The following is a 20,475-nucleotide window of genomic DNA, read 5'->3' as shown; positions in this document are numbered from 1 at the left end:
GGACCGTAGTAGCCGAATGGGTTGGTGCGTGACTACCATTCGGAATTCACAGAGAGAACGTAGGTTCGAATCTCGGTGAAACACCAAAATTAAAAAAATATTTTTCTAATAGCGGTCGCCCCTCGGCAGGCAATGGCAAACCTCCGATTGTATTTCAGCCATGAAAAAGCTCCTCATAAAAATATATGCCGTTCGGAGTCGGCTTGAAACTGTAGGTCCCCCCATTTATGGAACAACATCAAGACGCACGCCACAAATAGGAGGAGGAGCTCGGCCAAACACCCAAAAAAGGGTGTACGCGTCAATTATATATACATATATATATATTTATAGGACATTCAATTAATTTTGAAAATGGTCTAAGACAATTAGAGCTTTAAAAACAACATTTTCGTACGCAATTCAAACAAAATTTCATATTGATAATAAATTTCCATTAATCAAATTAAGAAAATTATAAATTAAAAGGTCGTATAATATAAAAATAGTTTTTAACTCGTTCAAACGGAATTCATTAAATAACTCGAAACAAGAAATACATGACTTAGACTGCCTTCACACTTATGGGCACAATTACAGGGTGGGCCATGTAAAATTTGCTTTTTGAATCGGCTATACAAAAAAACTAATCAATATTTTTTCAAACTTTTTTTTTTATTTTGAAGATTGAACATTGTTATTAATGAATAAAAAATATAATTCGATAAACCCAAATGTTAAGCACATTTTCGATTGTTTAGGCTCCAATTTCATGAATGGCAACTTCGATTTCGTGTTTTAAAGCATCAATCGTCTATGGATGATTCGCATAGCATTTGTCTTTAACGGCTCCCCAAAAAAAATAGTCCAACGGGCTTAAATCACAGTTCCGAGGCGACCAATTAATATCGGAATTTCGGCTGATTATTCGGTTTACAAAAACGGTAGCCAAAAGTTCGAGTGTAACCAAATGTCGTCCATGATATCCTCTTCAATTTTTGGAAACAAAAACTCGTTGAGAATGTCACGGTAACGCTCGCCATTTACTGTAACCGCGGAAGAAGAAGAAGACTCACCACTTTGGAAATAGGTTTTCAATATTTCCCAATGTTGTTCAAGCGTATAGTGTCCCTTTTCGTAAATGTCAAACCGTTAAGTAAATTATGAACACATTTGACATGTCATTTATATTACCATTCTCAAAAAAATAAGTGGTTCAAAAAGCAAACGCTATATGGCCACCCTGTATTTCTATTCCTTTGAATATTTGTTATATGTTGTGCAATTAACTTCTATTTATTATTATATTATATATTTGTCAAATGCTTATTATTTTTCAGTCATTAAGTAAATCCAAACCTTTCGTCTATTTCAACACCCTACATTTAAAGTTTTATATTTTATATTATACAATACTCAAACCGATTATATAAACTGAAATTGTCATCCAGCGCTAGCATGAGCGGCTATCAGCTGCCATCTGAAATAATTCCCTTGACTTACCTTCATTTTTCGCGCCATTAAAACCACTCAACCAAAAGCGCAATGAAGAGCAGAAACTAAAAGTATTTTAATTGTTTGATTTTATTCAAGCAAATCAATAATTGCTTCTTTGATGCAACATTCAATTTATTAAACATAATGACAGCGCATTATTACGATTACACTTAAATTAGTTTCCATAATTTTTTCTTCTTCATTTATAAGCTAAATATTTTGCTTTGCATGACAACATTATTATAATAATTATAATAATCATTAATATTAATAGCAAAAGCAATTTTTGTTTTTATAAACAATAACTTTTATCCTAAACTTTGCTTTCAATCATCATTAAACCAGTCATTTTTTGTGGAGCGAATCGTAGCAAAATGTTAGATAATTTATTCAGTTTTATTCTTTTTCAATTATTATGAGATTTTGTTGTTGCTGCTTTTATCTTTTTGAAACTGCTTTTTTTCGTTTACTATTTATTTCTATTTCTATTTTTAGATTTATTTCAATTTTTAATTTCTTGCGTTATTTTTCTTGAACTAAACTTTAACCGAGCCTTCTTCAATCCTTCTACTACCTTAATTCTTAAGCCTGAATTGCCATGTCTGCACAAGTGTCCTTCAGTTTATTTGCATGTCCACTTAAAGCGCTATAAAACACTAATTAAGTAAATATTTATATAATATGCGAATTTGCCACTTTGTTTAAATTTATTTAAATATTCCTTTCCACTCTTTTAAATTTGTTTAATTTTAGTTTGTTATTTTATTATCGCTTCAACGTCACCTTCAGTTGCTGCTACATAAAAATCTCCGTAAGTAAGCTAATTAAACTTTCAGTTTGATTTCGTCCAACACTGTTACTTTTACTGCTTAGCACTTCATTTACACATCTACTTATAAATACATATTTATCCTTTTGCCTGGGTGTCTCTGTGTCCGCAGCTACGCATCGGAATACGAAAATTTTCAATTAATATTTCAATACCAGCTGCAGGATTCCGCGTGAAAAAACTTCACAGCTTGAGAGACAACGCCAACAGCTGCATGCGCTTGTAAGCAAAATTGTCGCTCCTTTGCTGATGCCGTCGCTTCTGTGCTGCTGCTGTTGTCTGCTTCAGTAACGCTTGTTTCGTCGGGCAATTATGTACTATTTTCAATTACTATATTATTATAATTATTTTGTAATTATTATCAGCGACATCTTTATAACCATCATCATTATTGTGATCATTACCAGCGATTGGCAATTAATAAGAATGCTTTGTAAATTTAACTAACCAGCTAGTGGGCATGTTGTTGTTGCTGCTGTTGGCACCTATGCCCTCAGCACCAAAATTCGGTCTTGCCGTCGCCGTCGCCGACGCTGTCGCTGTCGCCGTTGCAGTCGTCACCGTCGCTCCTCTCTCACCAGCACGCATACCCACTATAGCTCTAATTCGCTCCTTGCCAACAACGCCCACCAGCGCACGCACTACAACTCTGCCCACAGCAGCAGCAGCAGCGGCAACAGTGTTGACGGCCACTACCCCCGCTGTGGCTCGATTTTCTCTGCCTCACTGTATCAACGGTGAGTGCTGTGAATTCTCACTAAAATCAACTGTGTAATACATGTCATTCTCCAAATTCATCGCCAGATGCCGCTGAAACGGTCGTTCGTGCATTTGGCCGCCCAGCTGTTGCTGCTGCAACTGCTGTTGTCGCTGATGTGACTGATGACCACCACCGGTGTGCGCGGAGGGCAGGTGTCCGCGCGTCAGCGATGTCGTTGAGCCCGATGAGCGTAATGAACCTCCACCGGTGCCAACACCGCCGCCACCGCCTCCCAGTCCTTTGCCGCTCAGCCAGTGCTTGTTCAGCTTGTTTTGGGATTTGCTACGTCGCCCAAAGCCCAGAATGGGAAAGAATGTGGAGGAGCGCGTTGAAAATTTACGGTATGTCTGATTCACCTTGCAGTGACAGATGGCGACCTGTAAGGGAGAAGAGGGATGAGTTGAGGAATGCAGTGTTGAGTGAATCATGCTGTGTTGGCAGTAAATTAGAAAATTAAGATAAATGAGTGAGCGAATGAGGGGAGTTGTGAAAGCTGCAAACGGGTGCAATAAAATGAGTTTTTTTCAAGTTAACTTAAAAATGCAAGAAATCTAATATAAAACTGATTAAATATTAAAAAAAATTTAATTTGTTAAAAGTACTACATTTCAACTTGTAAATCTTAAAACTTTAAAATTTTAACTTTATTGCATTTGAATATCCAGTTTCACTCGATTGGTTTCGGGTTCATTGGACATTGTGGAAATGAAGCACAAATTGGCCGAAAAAATTGTTCCTAGTAGATGCTGCTTCTCCACGATCGCGGGCAAACGACGCCGTGCATTTCTGCCATGAAAAGGCTTCACATAAAAAACTATCACCATTCTGCCATTCGAACGTGTCATAAGGTTGGAGGTCACTAAGTTTGTAAAACAAGGCGCACATAATTTATTTATTTCAAATAGGACGATTGCCACGCCAGCTAGTAGACATACCTGTATTTTGTTTAAGGTAGTAGTCTGGAAACTTATTTTGAAAATTTCGAATTTCGGTTTTTTACATATTTTGAAAGTGCGATATATTGGTAACATACTGTACAAATTTTAGACCGAAATTCGAAATATTGACGAAATTATAGCACATACATGAGAGCGGCTCGTACTTGCGCGCGCTAAGCCGCTGAAACTTTAAACGCGTTTTTCTCAAAACAACGTTTTTCCGGATGGCCGTCGTGAAAACAAATTTTCTATCCAACGGATTGAGCTAAAATTTAGATATGTTTTTCTATACATCAATAGTTCTGGCGGGCAATAGATTTAATTTATTTCGTCCCTAACTTTCCATTTTTTAGTCCGATTTCCACTTAAAAAAAAGGCAATTTTCTTACGAAGTTCGCCATTTTGTTATTTTTTGTCAAAATCATTTGATCTTACTACCCGCCAGAACGACAAGCACACTGATTAATAAGCAATTTGTTTTTTCTGTTTCAGATGACCACAAGTGACGAAATCGCGCCGGCCAGCCACAGTACCTCTTTTTTTTGTCGCTTGCTGCAGTGTGCAAAAATAATATCAAAACATTAAAAAAAAAAATTTTTTTTGTACACCTTTTGATACCTTTAATAACATATCAGAAAATCAAACTGATTGAATTTTATTTTCCCTTCCAAAAAATGTCCCAAACATGGCCTCAAAAAACGCGTAAGTTACCAGACTACTACCTTAAATGTTTTAATAAGCGATACAGTAGCCCAAAGTTGAGCGAAAACATCGACCCATATTTTTTAATATATTACCGCTATTCACTTGCATTTTTTTAAATCATTACGAAAGGAGTATAAGCGCGTTCATTTATAAAAAAAGTATATAAAAAGGAAGGAGCGCATTTAATTGGCTGGTACGTTGGGCGCTCGCTAAGGAGGTAATTTTCAGCGGATTTTATTTTGAAAAGGCAAATATCTGTGCAGAATCGCTTTCGATTAAGGGTGCCACGCTCCTTCGAATAAAACTCTTTTAAACCTGATTTACATTTTATAGATGTATTTACATATCAATAGGCGACCACCCTAGCCGAGTGGGTTTGTGAGTGACTACCACTCGGGAGTGCGTAGATTCAAATTTACGTGCATGAAACAGGCAAATAATAGAAAAGCTTTTTCCCCGAGTGTATTTCTGCCATGAAAAAGATCTTAATAAAAAAAAAATATCTGTCGATCGGAGTCGGCTTAAATTTGTAGAACAATGTCAAATAGGAGTAGGAGCTCGGCCAACACCTAACAGAAGTGTACGTGCCAGTTATTTAATTATTTTTATTTTTTTTATTTATTTATCCAGAGCTTTCTAATTTTAATAGCTACGAAAATTTGAAAGATATGGTTACATGTGATTTGGAAGCATTTTGTTTATATTATACAACCTAGGGCTGTCTGTTGTCCCTCGCATTCACACATATACAGCCAAAGACAAAGGCAGTAAGCGATTGCGCTGCTAAAGCAGGCCTGTGGATTAACATTGCAAAGGCAAAGGTGATGTGCCTCAACACCACACCACATCGTCCAGATACGCGGTATTAACATTGAAGAAGTCGACGAATTATGCTATGCAAGCATCAGAACTGGCGGGTGAGCAGCTGGCATACGCAATCGAATAGCAAAAGGTCGCGCTGTATTTGGCATGTTGACAAAGTTTGAAGATCTTCGTACAAATCCAGGTGTGCGAAATTAAGTATCTTCGAATCAAACGTGAAGTCTGTCGTTTTGTATAGCTGCGAAACATGGAATACGACAATGTGCGACGCACAAGCGCTGCAAGCATTCATCAATCGATGCCTCCAAAGCATTCGTACTAGCTATCTGGCCAAACACCACTTCCAACACAGACCTCTGGAGTTTGACGAAGCAGATTTCTGTTTATCTCCATATTCGGTGACGAAAATGGGATTGGATTGGGCATACTCATCGGATGTAGCCTTAGACTGGTAGCCACAAGAAAGCGCAGGCGCGGGAGACCATCCAACACGTGTAGACGATTGGTTGAAACAGAAGCGCTTTAAACAGGTCGTTCATGGCGACAAATTAAATTTCTTGCATTGAATAAATCTAACTTTAACTTTTTTGTTCAGGCCCTATGTTCCTCCTAGTAATGACCGGCAAATATATAAGACCTTTTACCAATCCTAACCAGAGATGCTTACATACCAAATTAGAAGCTTCTAGCTAAATATTTACTATTTATGGGCAATTTTTATATTGTATGAAACGCTCACTCTATGAATCAGTAGAGTTCATGTTGATGGACTACAAATTATGGTGGATGGTTTCAATCGATATGAAATATTCTTCTAATACTTTTTTAACTTTTGTTTGGACTAATTCTTTTCCAAAAAAAAAGAGAGTCAAATATAAAAAAAAAATATATATATTATATGTATATTTTTTTTAGAGATTCGCTACGCCGAAGATGAGAGTTAATTCGCGAGAGCTTGCGGAAAACGCTATTTTTTGCACTACATAAATTAAAAGTTCTGCCACACAAGCTATATTTCCTTATCAAGCCTGATTACGACACATTCGCCGTCCTTTGGCAAATAGGCAAGCAAAACTTTTCCAACCACTAACAAAACGAACCGCAATGATCTAAAGAAGTAATAAAATGTGGAAAGCAGAAATGTACGAGGAAATGTTCATGCATAGTCATGCGTAGTCAAATTATAAGTATGTATGCATGCTGATGCTGATGATGGTGATGGTGATGATTTGCAAAGTATCACATAATTTTGGTTTAAATGAGCCAACAAGACACAAACACGCACTCATACCACTGACAGCCAAGTAGAGATTTGAAGCAAACTTAATGTCGTTAGAGTGAGAAAATAACAATGGCGCTGACAGTCGAGTATAGACTATACTTTAGTACTTACCACTACAGCAACAATAAAAACGGCTGCCGCCAGCACACCCGCTCCAAAGTAGGCATTATGCAATTCAATGGGACTCTTCAGCACAACCGATGAACCGAAAGTTTTATCATTAAAATTTCTGGCGCTCGTATCATCAACCATAAACTCACTGGAACTAACGACGGTCTCCACCACAAATTCATCTGCCACCAAGTATGCGAAAAGTAGTAGGAAGTTGAAGTCAAAGCAGTAGTTTTGCAAGAACGAGCGCACATAAAAGAAAGAGAATGTAGGAAATCAGCAAAAAAAGGAGAGAAATTAATGTTATGTGTTTGTATATGTAGTTCTGATGCTAAGCAACAAATTGGAACGCTTAACGTCATATAAGACGGTATTTAAGTACTTAAAGAACACAATTAAGCGGGGAAATATATTTATAGTCCAAAAGTAATTTTACGCTACTAAATTTATAGTTATTAGAAACTTAAGTGAGGTAGCCGTATTCGCAACTGCATATTAAAATTTGCCTAATGACTTGCAGTAAATATTTCTATACTCATTTATTTTGGTTTAGCATATTTTCAGGCGAGCCGTCCGTGTGCCCTCACTAGCAGTTGCATTAATTTCGTATATCAATTTTATGTTCTATGCGCGCTTTAAAAATTTATTCGTTTAAATTTAATTAATTTCATAACCTGGCATAATGACTAAAATTACGTACGGCACGCGAGCATGTGCCAAGCGCCTACTTACACGTCTGCATGCACATACATACATACATGGTATGTACATATACATATATCTCCCTTTTGTCGTATGTGTGCAGTAAATATAACTGCGGCTTCTCGACTGCCGCCACTGACGGCATCTCTTAAATTATGCTTAGTTACACTTCGGAGCGCATAAGGCGCCGTGGACATACTCACTCACCTTCACACATATTCCCCGTATAGCCAGGTCGACAGGCACAGTAGAAGGAGGCGCCGCTGGTCCAGCAAGTGCCGCCATGCTTGCAGAGATTTTCGTTGCATTGCTGTGTATGACGGGATGGCGGAGTGGGTGTTAGCGTTAATGTGAAAAAGTGAAAAGTAAAATTTAATTATGCCAGTAAATTTTCTAATGTATAAAATATGCATGTATAGGTAAGTGTGCAGGCTTGTATGGATAGTAAAGTTAGTTCCGAAGTTCAGTTGTGCGGACATTGACATAATGAGGATATAATGTGAGGTTAGCATGGCGCAAATGATTATATATTTTCCTAATTATTTCAGTGTGAAAAAGTTGGAGAAATTATGAACTTTTTTGATAAATGATTGTGATAATTTACGCTATAAGTTATGCTTAATAATAAACGTGTATAGATTGGGCAAAGAGGGAATGCTGCATACTGTCTTTCCATAACTTGACAAGATTTGTGAAATGAATAACGTCATTGGTGGAGTCCAGTTTGTGAACTCAGGAAAATTTTCTATACAATTTGCATTTGAATAAATAACTTAGAACGGGTGTTTCCTAAAAGAGCTGTTATTGTCATAGAAGCGCCTAATGATATTCTGAGTTTTGCGAAACCAAAAAAGTATTTAAGAAATATAAAGAAATATGAAAATAAAATAATTTGGAAAAAATAATACATAAAAGACTAAATGTAAATCAAAAAATAAATGAAATAAAGTAAAATAAAAAAAATTATTGTATGTAAAACACGAAAAAAATAAACAAAATTTAGAAAAATTAACTAAAAACATAATATAAAATAAAATAAAATAAACAAAATCAAAAAATAGAAATAAATTACATTGAAATGTAAAAAAGTAAGAAAAATATAACTAAAACCAAAATAAAATAAAATAATGGAGTTATGCTAAGCAGCAGCATAAATACGATACAAATGAGGAAAAATCTGATAGCAGAATTTAAAAGGCGCCTTCACGCTGTCTGTAAAACCCAACTTAATGGGAAAAACCAAATCCACGCTATTAATTCATTTGTCGTCCCGGTGGTATCGTGTAGCTTCGAAATTGTAAAATGGTCATCTACTGAAATAGAAAATCTACAACGAATAATACGTACAATTATGACTAAATACAAGTCACGTCATCCAAAAAGCTCTGTCGCTCGAATGATGCTACCTAGAAAAGCGGGCGGCAGGGGACAGATTGATGTTGGAGCACTGCATGACAAACTTATCTTAAACATAAGAGCATACTTTCAACATAAGTGCTCCCAATCCGATCTGCACAAGGCTGCAATTGCTGCGGATGATATTGTAATTGCACCCCACTTCGGATGAATCAATCCTACGAAATCAGGAACGCAACCACAATAGGTGAAAAAATACAAAGATGGTCTGAAATGGCTGTCCACGGCGTATATCGAAAAGACTTGCTGAGCCCACATGTCGACCAAAAATTGTCGCACTTATGGCTTACCAACAGGTCGATATTTGCCGAAACGGAGGGTACCATTTTCGCCATACATGATGGTGTGATTCCAACTAGAAATTACATTAAATATGCAATGCGAGATCCAAATCCCGCTGCTGACAGATGTCGAAGATGCAATAGTCACAGTGAAACATTAGACCACGTGCTAGCGGGATGCACCACACTGGCAAACTCTATGCACCTGAGGCGACATAATGGCATCGCGAAAATAATCCATCTAAAACTGACGCAGATGTACAACTTCAACCCAGAACCTGTTCAAGAAGACTCCAACTACCTTCTATATTATGACCGAACAATTTTAACAAATGCCACAAGAGACCACAATAGGCCAGATATTTTCCTTATTGATAAATCTCAAGCGACTGGTTATATAGTTGATATTGCTGTTCCTCTAAACAGAAAAATGCAAAAAACATATGCAGAAAAAAATATCCAAATATTCTGACTTAGGCATTGATGTCAAACGCCAGTGGAAGCTAAGGAAGGTGTACATACTACCAATTATCATCTCAGCCCACGGACTAGTGCATAAAAACTTAGCAGACAACGTCAAAACTCTTCAACTCCCAGAATATTTAATTTTCGACATGCAGAAAGCAGCTTTACTCAATTCTTGTCATATAGTCCGAAACTTTTTACAGTAAACGTTTTTCTTGTTAGTAAATTTGTTAACTAAGCTGTCGCCAATTAATGCAAAACCCTCCTTTTTTGGGATGCAATAAAAAAAAAAAAAAAAAAAAAAAAAAAACGAAAAGAATAAAATTTAAGTAATATAAATAAAATAAAATCATTCAAAGTTAAAATCCTTAGATAACAATAAATATAATAAAATAATCTCAAGTAAAATCAAAAAGTAGAAATAAATTAAATTAAAATGTATAAAATAAAAAAAAGTGTAACTAAAAACAATATATACTAAATTCAAAAAACAAATTGAAACAATTTAAATAAAATAAAATAAAATAAAATTATTTTATTATAAGTAGAGATTCTAAAATATAAATAAATGAAAAAATGAAATCAAAATATATATAAAAAAAAAATTATTGCTATGAAAACATAATATGAAATAAAATAAAATAAAATAAAAAAATAGAAAAAAATAAAATAAAATGATTTGAAGTAAAAGCAGTATATAGAAATACATTCAATTTAAATATATAAAATTAAAAAACAATATCAAATAATATAAATTAAATGAAATAAAATTAAATTATTGGGTATGGGAATAAGTTTCCGTAAAAGAGGTGTTGCTGCGGATACTATTTTTGTGTTCGCTCTAGTAATACACTGAAGGTAATACAATTTGATGGTGTTCATATATGTGGGGCCCCGATCGCAGTAGTTGACATTCGTTCGAAGCGTAAAGATTCTTTTTTGTCTGACGTCAAAAATGTCTACGTTCGTCCCGCAGGAACAGCATTTGCGGGCAGTCATGCTTCATTATTACCTTTTAAGGAAAAGTAAAGCTCAAACGTGTCGCGTATTGATCAATATTTCCGGTAATCACACTCCATCAAATACAACTTGTAAAGAGCAGTTTTGAGGCTTCAAAAGTGCCAATTTCAACGTAAGTGATAAAAATCGCGAAGGGGCACCGAAAAAATTCAAATCGTCGGTAAACGTTTGCACGTTATGGGAATGAGAATGGTTCAGAAAGCAGGTAACTGGTTGCCACATCAATTGAAGGAGAGGGATATCGAGAGACGTTTTGTGACTTGTCAGATGCTTCTTGAACGACAAAAAAGATGCAAAGCATCGTACTGTCACTGGCGATGAAAAATGGTTCTACAATGATAACACTAAGCGTCGAATATGTTAGAGCCTGCTAGGTAAACCAGGTCCATCGACAACGAAAAGATCTAACACCCCTCTCCCTCTGGACCCATCCCGTCGAAACAGCCACTTTCCTGGGCCTACCGTTAGATGAGCTAGACGAAGACGACCGGTAATTACACTACACTGACAGGGAGAAGATACTGCTACAACAACAACAACAACGAAAAGAAATATCCATGCTTCAAAGGTTATGTTGTGCATCTGGTAGGATCAGAAGGGTGTCACCTATTATGAACTCCTTAAACCATCTGAAACCATCACTGGCGATCGTTACCGACGGCAGCTAATGTGTTTGAATCGAGCTCTCAAAGGAAAGCGGTCGCCGGAATGGGACGGTAGACATGACAAACTGATTGCTGCGTGACAACGCCAGGCCACACGGTGCTAAATCGGTCTAGAGATATTTAGAGGGACTGAATCAGGAAATCTGGCCCAGACATTCTTCCATATATATCATAATTGTTAGTCATGATAATGTAAAATGTTAAAAATTAGGTAGTGAAACTCGAAAAAATTCTCCCAGTGATACCTCAAGAAACATGACCTTTACCAAATGCTTCTTAAATTATTTGTTTTCGATGTACGCCAAAAAACAAGCCTTTTTTGAAGATACTATTAGTTTTTCGCTGGGTAAGAGAGATGGCGGGAATATAATTACTCTGAAAACGTTTGCATTTAAACTTTTAAAGATGCGATTGTGCTCTAAATTGTAACGATGATATACTCTTTGGCTATATAATTCTACAAGCATAAACTCAAGATTCGCCTCGAATCAGCGTGTAAATATTTTCGTGTAGGATCTTCAATTGTGATAGTTCAGTCGAATAAGATAAGACTGCTTTTAAACTGCTTCAGTATGACAAATTCAAAGATGGTGGACTTTGAATTAATTAACCAGAATTTTCTACTATAAATTCAATGAGCTGAGTAAAAAAGTTCAAGCACTGCTTAATTATTAGTAGGACTCTTTTAATAGTGAATTGCATCTGCTTTTACTTAATTCTTCCTCAAAGTAAACAAATCTGGGTGAAAAAACATTGCCGTAAATTCATTTCAGCTGCTTGGCTCATCTGCTCTATTTCATTTTGAGTAAAGAGAAAAACTTTGTGATGGTAGTGGTGCAGCTAATATGATGTGCAAAACTAATAATACCAGCATACATATCTATTTACGTACACACATACATACATACATATGTACATATCTAACTGACCATCTACAACAGCGATTTGCATATTGTGGGTCAAAGAAATGACTGCAATAAGAAGAAAAAAAAGAAAATAAAATTTCAAATTGCGAAATGTACTACTTACATACTCGTATGTATCTGTGTAAATATACAGTGGCGGTGAAAATAATAGCAGTGCGACAAATTGCCAAATTTTGATTATTTATTTTTTCATACATTTTTGTTAATGTCAAAATATAATATAGTTTATGGTACATCAATAACCATATAACAAATAGTTTTAAAGAAACTAAAAAACCAAAAATTTTTAATTTTAACCAAAAATGCTAATGTATTAATTAGAATTTTCCTTAAAGTTCTTGGCATACAGTTTTGTATCCCATTAAATGTTGGTGTAATATTGTGCAGGTACAAAGTGGCTTATAATTCGCGTTGATTTTTCATAATTTTTTTTGTTTTGTTGCGTATTTTAGTGTTTTATTTCATACAAGGTGGCTTCCTATCGGAAGATTTATAATTTGTGCAAATGTCATCGTACATACAATACATACGCATAAAGGTTAAAATAAAGATTTCCATCCCTTAACATTTTTTTATTTAGAAAAAAGCTATTCCAAAATAAATTTGGATGATTAATTTTGCGCCGCCTTGTATAGTAATTCTTCGAGCAAGAGCATGCCACGATTAAAAAAATATAAAAAATTAACGTGAATTTAAGATTTGCGATGTACAACTGGTGCCTGCTAATTTCCTAAAACAAGTAGGGAAATTTGCTGGTTCTCAACTATGCAGTTCTTTTTCCAAAATTCAGAGGCATAGCCGCAGCACAGTAATACGTTAAGATATACAATTAATACTCGATTAATTATTTTCAAACCAAAAAATACACTGTTTCCAATTTACAGGCCAGCTAATAATCAAATGAGGCGAAGGCCACTACGAAGCCAGCAGCAGCAACACGAACAAGAAGATCCCAACAACAAGCCGAAGCATAGAAGAAATTAAGGATGCAGTCACCAAATTAAACGTAAATGAAGCAGCGGATGAAGTTGAAATCCAACCGGAGATTATGTCAGCAGACCCGCAAAGCTAAAATCCTACATCCACATATTTCCGCAGTGTGGATCAACGAGCAGCTGCCACCTTCATGTAACAAAGGCATCATCATCAAACTTCCGAGGAAAGGCGATTTACGCGACTGTGGTAACTGGAGAGGCATAACGCTCCTTAAAACCATCTACAAAATACTAGAGACAATTTTTCAAGCATGGCTGAAGCACGCCATCAATCACCAAAGCAAACACCCTATGCGTTATAGTAGAGCAAGCGGTCGAATGGCGCTGGCTGGTATACTTTCTGTTCATTGACTTCAGACAAGAAGATATTTGGATCCGCAATTTGGCCAGCATTGAGTGCTGTGTGAGGGTTCTGAACTGGCAGTACTCCACAATGGTACCTTAAGGGGTCCAGGTGGTCTAGAATTTTCAAAAACTCGATTTTGTTTGTTTGATATCTCGAACGTTAAGAATATGCTGTCACATTTTTGGAAAGATATTCCCAGTATTTAGGATTCTATTCCACTCTCAAAACTTTAAACTCAATCATCTCAAAACCATTTTTCTCGGCCTTGTGTTGTCAAACAAAAAAAAAAAGAAACTATTCAACCGAATCGACTGATCGGAATCGTATTATTATTTAAATTTTTTTTTTATTAAAAAACTGAAAGAAAGAACTCGATTTTTAGAGTGTCAAATTCAAAACCGCGCCTTTTTATAATTTTTTTTTTACTATAGAAGAGCCAAAATGGACAACACCGTCCAGGTTCAATTTTTCTCCATTTTTTAAACTATTATATTAAATTAAAAACAAAAATAATTTTTTACGTAAAAGAAATTAAATTAATAGGACTATGAATAAGTTCGTTACGGTTTTACAACAGATGGCGTAACTGGATTATTATTCCATCGATCCACATTTCCAAACATTCATTGGAGAGCTACTGTCGTAAGGCACAAACGTCAGTATAAGTTTTTTATTTGAAGCGTAAACAACAATATTTTTACCACACTTGAAAATGTCGAATTTCGTGCCAAATAATGTGTTTTTGCGGGGAATTCTTCTTCATTATTTTAATATGAAGAAAAAAGCAGCCGAAAGTCATCGTATCTTGGTGGAAGTTTATGGTGAGCATGCTCTATCTGAGCGAACGTGCCAGAAGTGGTTTGCACGCTTTAAAAGTGGTGATTTTGGCTTGGAAGACGAAGAACGCGAGGGTGCGCCGCCAAAGTTCATGGATACCGAATTGGAGGAATTGCTCGATCAAGATCCGGCTCAAACGCAAGAAGAGGTTGCAAAAACTTTGGGAGTTGATCAATCAACCATTTCCAAACGTTTAAAAGCCATGGGAATGATCCGAAAGGTAGGCCATTGGGTGCCGTATGAATTGAAGCCAAGAGACGTTGAACGCCGTTTTATGGCATGCGAACAACTGCTTCAACGGCACAAAAGAAAGGGTTTTTTGCATCGAATTGTGACTGGCGATGAAAAGTGGGTCCATTACGACAATCCAAAACGTCGGGTAACGTATGGATACCCTGGCCATGCTTCAACATCGACGTCGGCGCAGAATATTCATGGCCTGAAGGTTATGCTGTGTATCTGGTGGGACCAGCTGGGTGTTGTGTATTATGAGCTACTGAAACCGAATGAAACGATTACGGGGGATGTCTACCGACGACAATTGATGCGTTTGAGCCGAGCACTGCGAGAAAAACGGTCGCAATACGCCGATAGACACGACAAAGTTATTTTGCAACATGACAATGCTCGGCCACATGTTGCACAAGTGGTCAAAACATACTTAGAAACGCTCAAATGGGATGTCCTACCCCACCCGCCGTATAGTCCAGACCTTGCGCCATCCGATTACTATCTCTTCCGATCGATGCAACATGGCCTGGCTGACCAGCACTTCCGTAATTACGATGAAGTCAAAAAATGGATCGATTCGTGGATTGCGGCAAAACCGACCGAATTTTTCACAAAGGGAATCCGTGAATTGCCAGAAAGATGGGAAAAAGTAGTAGTAAGCGATGGACAATATTTTGAATATTAAATTTGTAACCATTTTACGTCAATAAAGTTTCAAATTTCGAAAAAAAACCGCACGAACTTATTCATAGTCCATTAAAAGCCTAAAAAGTTTAAATATTGCTTTTCATTTTTTTGATTGTAAATAAAGGTTCCTGAAAATACTCTAAATTTTCGAGCTCTAGACCACCGGTACCTTTAAAACTAAGATATACAAGCCTGACCCTTCTCACCGCTTCTTTTCGTCAGCGTCGTGGATGGGGTCTTATGCCAACTCACAACGCATCCCAGAGGTATTACATGACTTCTAACCAGGCAACTGGAAGATTTGGATTTTGCTGTCGCACAAGGTAACCGATATGCACGCCAAAGCGGACGAACTAGTAACGCTGGCACGAAAAATCGGGCTTGAAATAAACGGCGTAAAAACCAGGCATTGTGAATCAACCTCACGTCGCAAAAACAAGGCATTGTGAATCAACCACACCAACGAAATCCACATAATGATACATGATAAAGGCATGGTGTTCGTTGATAACTTCTGCTACCTAGGCTGCACCATAGAAGTGGACGGCGGAACAGAAGAGAACATCAACAACAGACTCGCAATTTACCAGAAACATCAAGTTTATGTTATTCAATGCATGTATCAAGTGGACGCTGCTATATGGAAGTGAAACGTGGAGTGTTTCGAAAACCTTCACGCAGGAACTTTAATGCTTCACTAACAAATGCCGGAGCATAATATGCAAAATACTCTGGCCTGACATAATACAGGTTTCGGCACTTGAAGTGGAACCAATTAAAAAGGCCATAAATTTAGTTTGAAAAATTACTTTTATTCAATTCAAAGTAAAAAATGTGTGAAAATAATAAAAAATTAAGAATCAATTTACTTTTGCTCGATATGACCTCCTTTTGCTTTGACTATGGCCTTGAGATGCTCCAGAAATGAATCGCACGCTGCCCGAATGTGTCTTGCAGGTATTTTGGTTCACTCGCGGACAATGGATTTTTTTAGCGCCTGAAGCTTTGTGAGACGGTGCCAAATCCTGTTGAAAACTCCATGGGCTGCCTCCGAAATGTTTGTCTGCTCACGGCTTCAAAGCTTTCAGAATACTTTCCCGATAATATTTCGTATTTACCTTGACGCCAGGCTCGATGAAAACGATTGGAGAGCGCCCATATGTGGTTACAGTGGCCCAAACCATTACCTGTGGAGGGTGCTGCCTCCTAGTGGCCAATCGATGACTCAAATTCTTGTATGCGCGGTTTGTCAAACCCTATCGTTTTGGGAGTTTACGAATTGCTTAATTTGAAAAATTTTCTCGTCAGAAAACACAATGTTCGGAAATTGACAGATTTCAGGTAAGCGAAGCAACTCTTTCGCTCGTTCAAGTCTGACTTGTTGCTGCTTTGGTGTGATGCGGTAACGCGCCTTTTGGATCTTGTAAGGTTTGACTTTGAAATAATTTTTCAGTATGTGGCGGATTATACGGTCAAATATTTCCAGTTCTTTCACCTTTTGATTGGCCCTTCATAGGGGATTTCGCTCAAATCGCTTCTTCAATTTTTAACCATTTCACGTGACGTTGCAGTCTTTTGATGACCACCTCCATAACGTTTCGCGATACTAACAGTATCATTGTAACGAGTAATCGAGCGATAAATAAAAACTTTATTTACTTTAAGGTGCTCGAGCTCACGAACAGGCGCTGGTTATGATTTTCCTGCCAAATATATTGCAATCACACTATTACGTTTGAAATCCATTACTGATTTTCTTTTTTCGCGTTTGCTCTCGGCAAAATGCTTCCGCGCTCTTATAAACAATACTCTGGACTGTCATTTAGCCAACTAATAGACAGCGGATGCCCGTGCATCAGCTGCGCGAGCGGTCTGAAGTTGGTTACACTTCGAGTGCCGGACCGTGTAAGTAAAGGAGAATCCTGGAGACAAATAAACGATGAGACCATCTTACGCCAGCTAATAGAGTTGGATAGGCCACGCTCTCAGAAAATCGCCCCCCAGCATCACAAGAGTGGCTTTAGATTAGAATCCTCAGGGAAGCAGAAGTCGCGGGCGGCCAAAGAACACCTGGAAAAGATTCATCTTGCATGTTGGATAAGCTTATACTCTTCAAAGGAGTAATAAAGGAAAAAATAAAAAAATAAAAAAACCACTTTCCACGGACTTATGTGATTTGAAAAAAAAAAAAAAAAAAAAAAAATTATCTCGAAAATATTAGTTTGCTTAAATAAAAAATAGTTATTAACAGCTAAAATAGGTAAAACAATTTATATGTGTTTTAATAAAAATATAATATTATCATTTTTGGGAGTAAGATTCGCATGCAGAAAAATCCATCTGCTTAAATAAACTTAATTGTTGATTGATTAACCCTTTCAGCACTGGTTCTGAAATAAACAGTTTGTAACAATTCCGATTCCCCTAAAATGTACCATCTACATGTGCGTGGCATATTGTATGGGTAGTAAACAAGTTCTTTTACATAAATCATGACTTACCGTTCGAGGCATTTGATTACAATCCAAACCATTGCGTCCTCCCGGGCATTCACAGCTAAAATCATTTCCATGATCAATGCAGCGATGACCATCGGGGCAGGGCTTGTTGGCGCAAAAATCCACCTAAATAAGAAGCAATGGACATGTAGTCGAGTGTAGGGGTTCTGTGATACATAGAGTATACACTTTTTTGTATACGTATATAAAATAATATATGTGTATATGTGTATATGCATATGTATGTGAAAAATATATAATATTTATGGAAGGGCAACATTTTGAGTGCCGTTGCAGCAACGCTGCGGTAAATTATTAAATAAAGTATGGAGGAAAAGAAAATAGCAACAAAAATAATAGTGGGTTTTTTTGCTTCAGTAGGGGAATCTCTTGATTGTGCGGGAAGGTATCCTGTGTAGTCGAAAATGATTCAGAATTCATTAAATTGTTTACCAACGGTCGAGGATAACCTCAATTAGTATTTTCCATGTTTGCGTTAAGGGGGGAATATTAAGGCGACCCGGAAATTTATTGATTTTTTATTCAATCAATCGTTAGTGAAAAAATTGTTTAAAGTTTTTATTTGACTTATTTATACAGTAAAACCCACTTCAGTAGCCAAAATTTTGTGGATTATGCATTTTTTAGTTCATTTTGAAGGAAATTCATTTCTCAAGTAGCCTTCTCGTTTAAATAGCCGAGTTGCTTAAGTACCTTAGAATCCTAACAATTTATAGGTGACTTTCTGAAGCGATGTTTACTGTATATTCCTGCTATGTATTGTAGTATTTGATTTTCAAGTAATATCTTTGTTTAAAGTATTTACTAGGTTGCTCAAAAAGTTTTGCGGTTCGGTAAGTGGGAGTTTTTTAATCTGTCCATTCATTCCTTGTTTAGAAGCCATTTTGTATCGACGTGTTACAGTATTTTCTGCAATGGAAAATCAAGTATCGTGCGGTGATTGAATTTTTATTTTTGAAAGGTTTAAAAGCAACGGAGATTTATGAACGAATGTTGTAAGTGTATAAGGCTTTTCGCCATTAATTAGTACAGTAGAAGGATGGGTTGCTAAATTAAAGCTTTGAAAAGGATCCACGTTGAGGATGTCATGGAAAACATACAAAATATCGTATTGGAAAATCAGCAAGTGACTAAGAAAGATTTAGTAGAAACCCTAGACGTCTTATTGGGTAGTGTAAGCAAAGGTTTGACTGAAGTATTGGGTTTCAGAAGCTGTGTGCACAGTGGGTACCGCATTCGCTAACAATGGAACAAAAACACATTCGCATGCGACTTTTTCAGCAACATTTAAAGCCTTTTCGAAAAGATAAACTGGATTTTGTGCGTTGATTCATCACTATGAATGAGATTTGGGTCTATCACCATGACAAGAGGCTAAAGAGTGGTGGTTCTTCGGCTCCCAAACGAGTTGGTGTCAAGAAATCGGTCAAGAAGGTGTTAGCATTAGTTTTTTTGTATGCGGAAGGAATTTTCAGTGAGGATTACTTGCAAACTGATACTATTTTAGACCACTTTGTAATCTTTTAGACCAGCTGAAGGAAAAAACTTGTGAAAAAAGACTCAGTTCGCAAAAAAAAATATTTTTCATCAGGACAATTAACCGTTTCACAACAGCCAATAGCTAAAATCCCTGAATTATAGCTCGAATTGTTGCAGCATTCACCGCATTCACTACATTTGGCCCCTAGCGACTTCCATCTGTTTCCAGACCTAAAAAAAATCCACGCGTTGAAAGCGTTTTTCTTCAAATGTTGAGGTCATAACAACTGCGGAAACGTATTTTACATCCTTTCCAGATGCCCACTTCAGAGCTGGAATTTATAAATTGTGATCTTGCTCGAATATTCAAGGAGATTGTTTTGAATACAATTTATTAATGATTAAATTTATTAGTTTAAACCATGAAACTTTGTTTTTATTTATGAACCGCGAATCTTATTAAACAGCGTATTTATGATACATATTGCAAAACAGTCATTAAATATTGAAAACATGTTTTTTTGCAAATTTGTTAAAAATTAGTTTTGAATTTTTTTTTTTTAAATTTGGCTAGGGTACAGACCTTTATGCCCTTAAAAATAATTTCAAATCCTTTGATTCAAAACTTTAGTCTTTAGAATGTACACAAATAGCTGTATGCGATGCTGTGGTGTGTGGCATCAGATATCAATAATATTTTCCGATGAAATACTACAAATATTTCATGTACTCACTTATATGAATACTTCATTGAGTCATACAAAAGCGTCAATAAATTATATGCATTTCTTCTTTGACAAAAAATATACGAAAGTCAGTAAAAAAAACTTAACTCAAAACCTTTTTGCTCTTATGTGTTTTCTTCACATATCTTCTACTTCTTTTGTGCATTCGTTTGTTTGTTTGCGCCAGAACTAAGCGGCATAGCTGCCAATCATTCATTATAAATGTAGACAAGTCCTTCAGAACTTGTCTCTTGCCTT

At 36.4% G+C, this 20,475-nt stretch overlaps 1 protein-coding gene across 1 annotated transcript in view; it reads right to left on the bottom strand.

Annotated features, from left to right (window-relative positions):
• Positions 1-1,591: 1,591 nt before the first annotated feature.
• The window catches only part of LOC128863179 (uncharacterized), a 155,196-nt gene continuing 136,312 nt past the window's right edge, over positions 1,592-20,475 (bottom strand). The window contains exons 9-12 of the mRNA XM_054102180.1: positions 17,996-18,118; positions 7,833-7,935; positions 6,924-7,105; positions 1,592-3,442 (exon numbers count right to left, since the gene is read on the bottom strand). Coding sequence (XP_053958155.1) covers positions 3,029-3,442; positions 6,924-7,105; positions 7,833-7,935; positions 17,996-18,118 — 822 coding nt within the window. The 3' untranslated portion in view covers positions 1,592-3,028. The remainder of the gene's footprint in view (positions 3,443-6,923; positions 7,106-7,832; positions 7,936-17,995; positions 18,119-20,475) is intronic.

This window comes from Anastrepha ludens, chromosome 5 (assembly GCF_028408465.1).
Source record: "Anastrepha ludens isolate Willacy chromosome 5, idAnaLude1.1, whole genome shotgun sequence".
NCBI lineage: Eukaryota > Metazoa > Arthropoda > Insecta > Diptera > Tephritidae > Anastrepha > Anastrepha ludens.
This window is presented reverse-complemented; position numbering and strand designations above follow the sequence as displayed.